Source organism: Barbus barbus (genome assembly GCF_936440315.1).
Source record: "Barbus barbus genome assembly, chromosome: 28".
NCBI lineage: Eukaryota > Metazoa > Chordata > Actinopteri > Cypriniformes > Cyprinidae > Barbus > Barbus barbus.
Window position 1 is genome coordinate 17,288,386 of NC_136756.1, and position 11,762 is coordinate 17,300,147.

At 37.4% G+C, this 11,762-nt stretch overlaps 1 protein-coding gene across 2 annotated transcripts; it reads right to left on the minus strand.

Moving 5' to 3' along the window:
- Nucleotides 1–79: 79 nt before the first annotated feature.
- LOC306848507 (interferon-related developmental regulator 2-like) lies at nt 80–11,595 on the minus strand. 2 transcript variants are annotated; one of them, XM_079383104.1, is made up of 13 exons: nt 11,180–11,578; nt 9,599–9,658; nt 7,208–7,321; nt 6,950–7,031; nt 6,718–6,842; nt 3,675–3,832; nt 3,525–3,578; nt 3,254–3,432; nt 2,399–2,507; nt 2,186–2,320; nt 1,874–2,002; nt 1,244–1,336; nt 89–1,045 (listed from the first exon to the last, which is right to left on the minus strand). In XM_079383104.1, exons 1-13 carry the CDS (start codon nt 11,226–11,228, stop codon nt 965–967), a joined length of 1,368 nt encoding a protein of 455 aa, XP_079239230.1. In that variant the 5' UTR covers nt 11,229–11,578; the 3' UTR covers nt 89–964. The 2 variants fall into 2 exon arrangements, with proteins under 2 accessions (XP_079239231.1, XP_079239230.1); XM_079383105.1 differs by lacking the exon at nt 9,599–9,658 and having other exon boundaries at nt 80–1,045; nt 11,180–11,595.
- Nucleotides 11,596–11,762: the final 167 nt, after the last annotated feature.

Below are 11,762 nucleotides of genomic sequence, written 5' to 3' on the forward strand. Positions count from 1 at the left end.
ATAAATGTATGTATGTTTAAACTGTCTGTATCAAACAATACATTTTAAAGATATGTAATCAAATAACCAGATTTGTAGTGCAGTTCTAGTCATCACACTTTCCTCAATTTGTTTTTAATAAAAGCCATGTCTTACTACAGATACATTTGTGTCTGTCAAGAAGACTTCCAACTCTGTGAAGGAATTACATAATTTATTTTGTGTTTTCTCTTCCAAAATCCTGCTGCTGCATACAGTACATTTGCTTAAAAGAAAACTTGACATATTTCAAAAGAAATGTTGAAAGCATGATCTAAATGGGCAGACATGAGCTTGGGGTGAAGGTACAATGATGTAAGAACCGTAGTTGACTGCATCACACTGTGCCAAAAAAAAAAAACCTTTTCAGAAGATGAGTAGAATTAAGATGTAAAACATGGTTGATTTAGTGGCAGTGAGAGAGGTTTAACAAAACGGTCTACACTATCTCTGGCAACTTGCAGTCAAAGATGTATTTTCATTTATTTGCATCATCAGATCATACTGATACAGATCATACAGGTGCATCAGCATAGTCCACTTATAAAATGCATTTAGAAAAACTACAAAGAATTCAATTTTCTTGGCCTCTTCGTTACAGATCTGTAAAAAGTTGATGTTTCAATAATAAAATTCTCTTTTTTTTCCAAAAAACACTTGAGGAGGTAAAACAGGTTTCAACAGAAAAGCTGAATTCAGCCTTACAAGAGGTTGTTATATTTCATGTTGGTTTAATTGTAGGATTCCTAGCTTTCACACTGTGATGTTAAATAAAAACACAACACCGCATACACACGTGCACACACCCAGCCTTTCACATTCACACACACTCAGACAGACAGTCACACATGTCCATTGTCAAGTCTCTGGCAGTATGTCAAACTATAATTTCAAGTGAGCCGTGGGGATTTTAAGGATGTAGTGTTTCTCTCTGTCGCCTTCATCCTCACATCACATCGGCACGTTTGTCCCTCACTTTGTTCCTTAATTTAGTCCGGGCTTTGAATGCAGCAGAGTTAAACAGATGCTGTGAAGAGACAAACCAAAGTTATATAAATATGCACACAAAACCTTAATGAATGAAACAGTTTTGAGTAAATTTGCATTTTTTAGCAGACAGTTTACAAAATCAATTGAATCTGACTTCACGCTGCAAAATAAGACTTCTCGTCATGTCAGCGTCACTGTTATTTATTACATTTATAAGCGAAAGGTTCAAGATTACCCTCTCTGTGCGGGAGATCCTGCTGGCTTTGACAGATGCATCCAGGATGAGAGGAGGTCCAAGTCCAAAAATATCCCTCAACAAAGGATTAAACTACAAAAAACAGACAAAAACTGTGGTTCTCAAACATCGGGTCAAGGCCTGTACAGGGTGCTCAAAAAACCTCAAAGGGAGCCTCAAGATGACTTTAGATGATTTAAAACAAGTCCAAAAAAAGTATTAAAATAAGGAACAATAACTACAAATTCTACAATTGGTCTACAAAAACCTCAATATGTAGAGGTAGCCGAATTATTAATAAATGTGATTTCTGTCACTGGAAATGTCAAGTAAATTAACACAATCTTAAAATACCATAAGTATCTTATAAAGAATATACATTTTTCTAGTAATGAGAAGCTCTAAAATGTATTACTGTGAAATTGAGAGCAATAAATACTTTTAAAATCTTTATCCAGTAAATCACTAACATCACGCAAAAATCACTGGTAAAATCTTGTTCATAGATTCAAATATCAATTAGTTAAATGACTTAATTGGCTGGGAGAAACAATCAAATTTTTTATAGTACTACAGTGTTATTTATGCCAACCAGGATGCCAACGGTGAGCTGCAATTGGTCCTCCTCACCTGTAAGTGGTGTCTGACTCCAGACTCGAGCACTTCCTTAAAGGCATCATAAATCCTGCGGCGCATCCAGCCATCAATGTAGATGCCCTCAATCCCAAACTGGATCTTCTCCTCTGTGAAATCTTCATTCTGAAGATAGGAGGGAATGTTTGTTCCGATGTCAGTAAATTTTTAAACCATAATCATCTAAGACAGTCCTGGATCAACTCGGTTTCTTAGCCCTACATGCAAAGTTGCTATAAAATATTTGGATGTAATTAACTGACACGTTAATTAAAAACAAAAAGGCATGAGTTGTGATTCTCCTTTCACCTCAATGTAGTGCAGCACCTCTCTGAAGACTGAGCGCTGTTTCCTGCGGTCATTTTTAGCACGATGTTTGTTTCCATCCGTGGCCAGGTTCTTTAGACTGTCACACAATGCCTCGGAGTCCTCATACTCAAACTCCTGAAACAACACACACATTACGTACACTGCCATCCTCCTCCTAACACTCAAACCTATTCAGCATTACACAACACACACCTGATCAATGTCCCGTCCCAACTCATACAGCAGAGCGATGGTCTCTCCCACAGCAATCCTGAAGTTCACCTCACTGCTTTCTAAACACGCGTGTAGACATGGCAAGTGGCTAAAAGACAGACAAAGAGATAGATCATATTACAGACAAATAAGTCTATCTATTCAATCTGGGTGTTGTCACATGGCTTTTTTTCCTCACCCTGATAAAAGCATTACATAACATGTCTTTTGCATTCACTGTGGTTAAGATATCAAAACCGTTTTGGATTGTGGCTTTGAAACAATATGGCCCATACAGTATAAAGGTGAAAATACAAGAAAAAAAGATGTGAAATAATAACCACAGCTTCACAGATGGCAAACATTTCGGTCATAAGACCACCTTCAATGCCTAATTACTAAAGGGCAGGTCATATTTATATTTATTCATTTAACAGACACTCATCCAAAGTGGCTTACAAATGAGGAATACAAAAAGCAATTAATCTTAAGGAAGCAATAACATGAGAGGTGCTAGCTATACAACATTATAGAATAATAGTACAAGCTAGAACAAGGAGGTATATAAGAAATAGTGAGAGCATAGAAAAAGTAGTGTTTTTTTTATTGTTCAAGTTCTTCTTTTTTTTTTTTTACAGATGTTCAGTGAGGAGATATGGGTAGATTTGTGGGTCCAAACATTATCGAAACCAGCATTGTAGTCCTCAGTAATGTTTTGTTTCTCTCGCTTTTCTGTTGTCCTTTATCACCTTTATAGAGTGCAGGCCATTATTTTTTGCAAACTTTTGCCTATTTGGACTATGGGCTATTTGTGCAAAGATGTGTTTTTTTTTTTTTTTTGCAATTCAAACTCACTGGTTCAGAATGGTGTTGATACGTGATGCAGGGCAAAGGGTGCAAAGCAGAGCCCAAGACTGAAGAGCGGCGCTGTGGAGTGCAGGGATCCCGGCTTTAACAGAGGGCAGGGTGCCATCCCCCAGGGGATATGCACCCACAAACACACTCTCCAAATGACCAATAGATTTTAGCAGGTCCTGAAAAAGACAGGAGGAAAAAGATAGATGATACTACTATGAACATGCAGATCTATAAATATTCATATGCATTTTATAAGATCTGATCATACCTCTGCATCATCTGAGGCAGACACGTAGCAGCACATACCCAGAGCTCGAGCGCACTGACAAAAGGTGAGATAAGTAAGCAATCCCATTTTAAGTGTTAATGGAATCGAACGAATAAAGGTTTATAGACATATACTGAGGCATCAACTCACACTCTGTCGAGCTGACAGGCTGGCACAGCTGTCAATCAAAATGGAACTGAGGATGGGGTGGAGCATCTTAAAGCACTCCTCACCTTCAACTCCGCCCCCGAGCTGCGCACATAAGAGAGCGCACACTGTAGCAGCAGCGGCCTGCTCCTCTCCTCCACCTAAAGAAAAAAAAAGACACTTAATCAAGTTAGTTTATTTGCAAAGTAAGAGAAATCAGTCTTGAATTTTTATATAATAAAATTGTTTAATAAATGATAAAATGTTATAGACATTTTAAAGGGTTACTCCACCCTAAAATGAAAATTGTCTCAATTATTCACCCTCATGTCGTTCCAAACCCATAAGACCACCGTTCATCTTCGGAACCCAAATTAAGACATTTTTGATGCATTCTGAGAGCTGTCTGACCCTCCCATAGACAGCAATGGAATTAACTCGATCAACATCCAGAAACATAATAAGGAGATCAGTGAAATAATCCATATGACATCAGGGGTTCACCCGTAATTTTACGAAGCTACAAGAATACTTTCTGTATGCAAAGAAAACAAAAATAATATATCGTGTGGTGTGGCTGACACAGAACAGCATACGTTGTTTGCGTCCAGCGGATACTCTCCAAAATGCCGCTACAGTGACACAAATTGTTGAATAAAGTCATTATTTTTGTTGGTTACACTTAATTTCGATAGTCCACTTTAGACATTCTACTAACTAGAAGTAACTTTGTAACTACATGTCAACTAATTTCTCATTAATTTGCAACTACATGACTACTAACTCTCAGTAGGGTAGGTTTAGGGTTAGTAGAATAAGTTGACATACTTGCAAAGTTTCTAATAGTCAGTATATCTAAAGTGGACTATGGAAATAAAGTGTTACCTTTTTGTTTTCTTTGCATACAAAAAGTATTCTCGTAGCTTCGTAAAATTACGGGTGAACCCCTGATGTCACATGGATTATTTCACTGATCTCCTTATTATGTTTCTGGACATTGATTGTGTTAATTCCATTGCTGTCTATGGGAGGGTCAGACAGCTCTCAGAATGCATCAAAAATATCTTAATTTTGTGTTCCGAAGATGAACGGAGGTCTTATGGGTTTGGAACGACATGAGGGTGAATAATTAATGACAAAATTTTCATTTTGGGGTGGAGTAACCCTTTAATATAAAGTAATTGGATATAATGCAACATTTACTTTCGGACCACTGCCCTCAAGTTTTATTTTTTTACCCTATATGATAAACTTACAGTTTACTTTTGAAAGAAGAGTGGTAATAAATTTCTGATAGCTTTGGATTGTAGAAGCACGTAGACTAGTTTGTTTTTAGATCAAAACTCATGTTTTGTTTTTTGCCTTTCTTAGTTTTTATTTATTTATTTTAAATATCATTTTAATTACAAAGTTATTAAAATTAAAGTTATCTTTTGTGAATAAGTAATACATACATGTAAGAAAGTACAAGCACTGTAAGAAAAAAAAAATATATAATAATCTAAACTTAATAAAAATACTTTTTATCCTTACAGTGCTTGTACTTTCTTACATGTATGAATTACTTACCTTTTTTAGATTACTCTCTCTCTCTATCCAGCAGATTCACTTCAGTGCTCAGAGAAAACAAACACGCATGTAAACCGGTGTAAGAATTACAGAACCTCAGACACTTTTAACTTCTGAGATGGACAACATACAGTGTATTAACAGAGACATCTGTCTCCACATCCAACTGAGAGAAAATGCGGGAAAATGCCTCTCACACATATGCATCAGTTCCTTTTCATCCCCTTCCTTCCCCTCACTCAACTCACTCAGAATGGTCAATAGTAGAATATAATGTTCTACATGAATGATATTTACAGTCATGTTTGGTATAATTTGAATTGTCTCAGGGTGTCTGGTACAATGGTCTCATTCTTACAAGAATTAAACTAAAAGGTAACACAGATCCTAACAGTTTAGAGATATTTTACACACTGTAGAGGGCGGGTCAGTTTCCAGTGGTTTTCATGCAAAATTACCTTTTGTCCCAAAAGGTGTTAACTCGATCAATGCAAATTCCAACTGTTAGCTCCTGTCTCCATCTCGGGGGATGTTGGTCTTGGTCTGAAGTACTTAAGGAAATGTTGCAAAAGGATCGGGGTATTCTGTAGCCAGAATGAGAAAAACTACAGCGTTTGTGTTGGAAGTCAACTTACAGACTCCCCGAACTTTTCAGCACCTTTCCCTTATATACCCAGCTAACTATTCTTACTATTCTATATTCTTACCAAATGGTGGTGTCTGTCATTATAATTCTATTTTGGTTCCCTGTTGAGGGATTCACACTGTGAGATCAGAATTTGTACTTGAATGGGTTCTTATTTTACATACAGGAGGTATAGTCTGAACGGAGGATCTGGGGGAGGGAAACACCTTTTAAGAGCCCCATCACTTTTCTCATATTTTATAACTTCTTTTAGCTTTTCATTATGGTTGGGAGAATGAGACCATTTTACCAGGCGCACAGAGACACTTTAAATGATATCAAACACGCATAGTTACTTCTTGTACATACATAACATTGCATAGGTTTTCAGTGTATTTTTAGGTGAGGAGGAGGAGGGGGGTGAAGGGGAGATAGTATGTGTGAAGTGTGAGCTGCACTGTGTGCTGCGTCTCTGAAGTTCCTTTTACATATGCAGGAGATAGTTCAAGTGTTAATTTTCAGGAGGGCCTTTTGTTTCATCGAGGGGTTGATCAGACATATTGGCACCAGCCTTACAGTGAGTTTCTAGATTTCTGACTAACTGCTTGACTTTAGTTAAGTTGTTATACAGTTGCATTAACTATGGGGGCTAGATAAAATACTATTGAAATACTAGAATGATTAAAATGGAGTCAGATTAGAATTTATCCTAAACTTAATTTCGCACACTGAAAAGACCAAACACACAGGATACCTTCTTTGGGCCAAGTGCGTGGACCTCTGTGCTCTTAGTTGTCCCATTGACTTTAACTTTGACATGTGAGAACACAAAAATTAAGTCCTAATTCCCACCTTTCTTCAAGCTCCTTTCCAGACAGTCACTAATGGTGAAACGTCTCTCTAACAAAAACTCATACAGGACTCTGGAAGAAAACGCCAAGCGCAGACTTTCTAGTGCAGCCAGACGGGTCTTAGCACTGAAAAATATATAAAAGATAAGAGTAAAACAGCTGCAAAGCTCATTTAGTTTTCAGTAACTGTGTGTGTGCTTGTATTGCTCACTGTTGCGTCAGCGTATTAATACCTTTTGTCCATCAGATTGTCGATGCATTGCTTCAGTTTGTCTTCTGTTTCTTCCTGAGCAGTTTGTTCATCTACCACCTCCCCTGCACAGCACAGTCAGTGTGGATGGGTTTTTTTTGTACTTTTTGCATGTTTTATATATATCTATATATCTATATCTATATCTATATATATATATATATATATATATATATATATATATATATATTTATTTGTGATGAGGCTTGTGTATGTTTGATGTTTTTAATTGTCTGTGTACCTGTGCCCTCCTCTATGACTGATGCGCTCTCACTGGCGCTGCTGTAGTGACTGAGAACCTCCGACGCCAAATCATCATCACTCACACCAGACTCGCCTCTCGCCCCATTTCTCCCTAAAACAGTGAGAGAGAGACATGTTGAAGAGATACAGAGTAAACATTAATTTAATGGTTTATTTAAATAAAGGATGGGAATGATCATAGGTTAGTCAGATGGATGTGTTATAGAGCGATCGTACGTTTTAACTGTCCACAAAATTCATGTACCAGAACCTAAACCCTTTGCTTGGACAAAACCAGAAGATTCACTTCAGTGCTCAAAGAAAACAAAAACACATGCAGGATTGCAAAACCAGTCTGTGCCCTTAGTTTTAGTAATTTGAAGAGTCTCCCATTGACTAACTTCAACTTAAAGTGTGGCTATACAGAAAACCAAATGAATACCTCTTTCACGCTCACATATTGACTTCTCAGCAAACCAACAACCCAGAAACCTAGAGCTCTGACTTGGGTCAAAGTTCACTGTGGTCTCTCTCAAACACATACATATATATAAACACACACACAAAGGCCCACCTGCTTCCCCCTGAGGTAACAGCAGACCTTTAGTTTATCACGAAAGTGTCAGTAATAGAAACATGAGGATTTGAAAATGCCATGTTTAAAAATTAAAAGGTAGTGAATATAACAATTTTGATAATTAAAACCAGGAAGACAGATTAAGGTGGAGAAATAGCCTGAGACTTCATCCTCTCTGCGCCGATCCACTCTGGATCATGAATCTACTGAATCAGATCCTTTTCAGGTTAATCTGTTAAAGAGGTCATGCAGTTCATACATTTGAAAAGATTCAATCAAACCTTCTGAATCTATTATGTTATATTTATTTATATTTAAAACAGCCTTACAAGATATTATCTAAAATGATATAAGTTTGATTCAATCATGATTTAACTTGATTAGTCTGCAAGGATGTGACTCATTTGTAAGTTGGTCTGCTAAACGCATCTAATACATTATTGTTCAAAAGTTTGTGGTCAGTTGGATTTTGTTTTTAAATAAGTCTGTTATATTCACACATTTATTTGCTACATTTATTTGATCACAAATATAGTACTAACAGTAATACTGTAAAATATTATTACAACTTAAAATGTCATTTTTCTGTTGTAAAATATTTTTGAATTTATTTCTGTGACAGCAAAGCTGGATTTTCATCACATGATACTTCAGAAATCATTCTAATATACTGATTTGGTGCTAAAGAAACATTTCTTATTATTATTCATGTTTTAAAAAAAAAAACGTTGTTGCTTAATATTTTTGTGGAAAACATGATGCAGTCTTTTTAGATTCTATTTCAAATACATAAATGTCTTCACTATCAGTTGATCAATTTAATGCATCCTTGATAAATTAAAGTAATACTGACCCCAAACTTTTCAAAAGCAGTACAAGTAAATATAAATAAACAACTAATCAAATGTTTCAAAACCTTTACCCAAAGCTTCAATCAACTGGTTCACTGATTTGCAGATTTAAGCAAGGACTAATTCAGAATCAAATCAGAAGACCATTATAGATCTAAAAAAGGACTCAAACTAAGAGTTCATCAACATCTCATCAATATGAATGTGCCATCCCAATAGACTTTAAATTGGCAGTACCAATACATGCATCAGCATAACAAGACATATCAGCAGGAATGAGATGGGAAGCAGCAGTGCATTCAGCAGAGGATGAATACCATGTGGAGGAGGGGTCTGGAATGGTCGGGAATTTATGAAAAACAAATCTGAGACAATCAACAGTAGCCTCAGACTTTGCAGAGTCAAAATGTGGATAGAAACCGTTAGTCTGAATATTTTGACTTGAGTTCCAGTACTTTCCAGAAGCCTCATCACTCAGTAGAGCTGAACCTGCAACAGACTGAACACATGTGATTCCCAAGCAGCAGGGGAGACTTCAGTATTTAAATTCCACCATGAAAAGGTCAAATGACTACTTTTGTTAGACATCCCAGTTCTCTATGATTGCTCAAAGAACAATGAAAGACAACTTTAGCTACCTTAATGAAAAAGCTACTTGGCAAGACAATAACAGCCTCAAATCATAATAATGATTAATGATTTCCATTGACCTTTACTAATGGGACTGTGCATGTACTTTTGACCAAAAATTTTTTAGGAAACACTGATCTAGAAGTCTACTTTCACAAGAAAGCAGAAGTGATAGATGCTTCTGGGGCATTTTGGTTCTCTAGTCATGAAAGGCATTAGACAAATGAGAGATGATGTAAACAAATACACATGAATGGATATTCACATGCAGTTCATTAGACATCAATGGGGTGAGAGGCATGAGGTCACAATCAAGATCAGGTCGCGCTACCTGCTCGTGACAGGGCAGTCTTTGGCAACTGCAGCTGAAGCACTTCCTGTCGAAGTGAGCCTGCTCACAGTGAACAGGAGGAAGAGAGAGATTAAATCAGGTCTTATATCAGATCAGTTTGACTTTTCAAACATTTAACTGTAGGACAAGACCAGCTGACAAGAAATGCTACTCATGCACTCTGAAGTTGCCTCAAATGACTCTTTCAAAATTGCAACCCTGCTTAAAAAAAAAAAAAGTTTGGTCTCCTAATCAGGGGTGCGTTTTCCAAAAGCAACTATGGTCGCAAGTTCCATCGTTACCAATAGAGTTCAATGGAACTAAGGACGCTTTTGGGAAACCCACCCCTGTAGGTCTGCTTTTAGTCAGGACAAGTCCATTTTTCAACTTGTCAGAATGAGAATTCACCATGTACACAAGCTCAGTTGTGAAACCACCTGAAACCATTTAAGACTGGCAAACCATCGTAGACTGGTTTAAACCTTTTTTTTTCCTGTTTGTTTTGTTTTCAGCATGACATTAACACAAGTTCATTAAGATTTGACAGTCATTCAGAGAAATAACTCTTCAGCACTCGCCACAGTCAGTCCTGTCACAAGAGAGACCCGTTTTTTTTGCCATGTTTGCATTTACCGGGTGAGTATCCTCAAGCCCTTGATCTGGTTTGACTGGCGGTACCATAGACTGTAAAAAACACACGCACAAGGAATGCGTGCTGACTCTGCGCATGAACTTCTCAAAAACTTTCTCTTTTTTAAAAGGAAATCCAGTCTTCGTATTGAGACAAATAGTTGAATGTTTAATAAATAACTTATCTAATCTTGCAGCTCGCGTGAGTGGTTCGGGAAGGCCCGGTTTTCACACCTCCGTGACACTTGGGCTAAATATACATGAGCAGGCATGAGCTTCACCTGTCATGCTGCAGACTGAATAACCCTGACAGCCAATCACTTTGCTTCTATCTTTAATGCTGATATAAAGGGCAAACAGTTAAAATAATCATTGTTAAATATTTAGGTTATTATGCATTCAAGTTTTTAGAAGACTGGCACTTGAAATTAGGCAAACTGTAAATGGTGCTGAAATGGTTGCACATCAGCAGCAAGACCAAATCAAAGCTGTAATGCAGTAGTGTCCAAACTCGGTCCTGGTGGGTCAGTGTCCTGCAGAGTTTAGCTCTAACCCTAATTAAAACACACTTGAAGCTAATCAAGCTCTTACTAGGCATACTAGAAACTTCCAAGCAGATGTGTTGTGGCAAGTTGGAGCTAAACTCCAGGACCGAGTTGGGATACTCCTACTGTAAAGCATAATTTCTATATTTTTGCTTGAAATCGTATTTTTAAATGTTACTTTATGCTTAAAAGCACAAATATGCCATAACATAGTGAGGTTTATTCTTACAATAAAAACTACTTTACCAATGGTTTAAAAACAATGGTTTAAAGTAGCAATGAATTCTGTTAAATCAATTATTCGCAATTATGCAAGTACTGATCTTGTTCTAAAGATATATTGCTGGAAGAAAAGACAAAACTTTTGCTTGGTGATATTTTGTGTGACAGCAGGTGTTAAACTCACCCTTACTCGAACTGTTCCCACCGCGTTTCCCCTTTTTGTTTCGTGGCATTCTGACAGCCGCTCCAAAACACCGAAGTCCAAAAGAGACAGATTATACAGAACAAGAAGCTGTAGACAATCAACAGTTTTTCAACAATCCCAGCCGAGAAATCCTTCCGAGTATCGAAATACTGTGATCTGTACAGTTTGGCCCCACCAATGTAAGGTGCGCCTCGCACCGAAATCAAAATACTGAGAATTCAGTCTTCGTTTTAGTATTTATTATCTATGGTTGTCCCCAGGTAACCGATATCTAATGCCAGGTTGTGATGGTAAATGTTTTTGGAAATGTTTGGGACGGAGTATCGTGCACGTTGCAGCTCCAGATTCCACCATCTTCCCATCGGTAACTGCTTGCACACCCGGCACGCTCCTCCTCTACGGCTCACACAGCAGCAGAGAACTATGGGTAATGTAGTTCGCTGTATGATTCCGACTGAGGCCCTCTGCGAGAAACGTAAAATTGAGAACTACAATTCCCACAACGATCAGCAATTCAGAAATGTTTGGATTGCATAGTCTGCAAAAAAAGTTACAGCTTTAT

Excerpts from the sequence above, each read along its gene's own strand:
- LOC306848507 (XM_079383104.1), bottom strand. The coding sequence starts at position 11,228 with ATGCCACGAAACAAAAAGGGGAAACGCGGTGGGAACAGTTCGAGTAAG. Across the intron at positions 7,322-9,598 it reads GACTGCCCTGTCACGAGCAG|GGAGAAATGGGGCGAGAGGC; the intron begins GTAGCGCGACCT and ends TCACTGTTTTAG. Across the intron at positions 7,032-7,207 it reads AGTCATAGAGGAGGGCACAG|GGGAGGTGGTAGATGAACAA; the intron begins GTACACAGACAA and ends TGTGCTGTGCAG.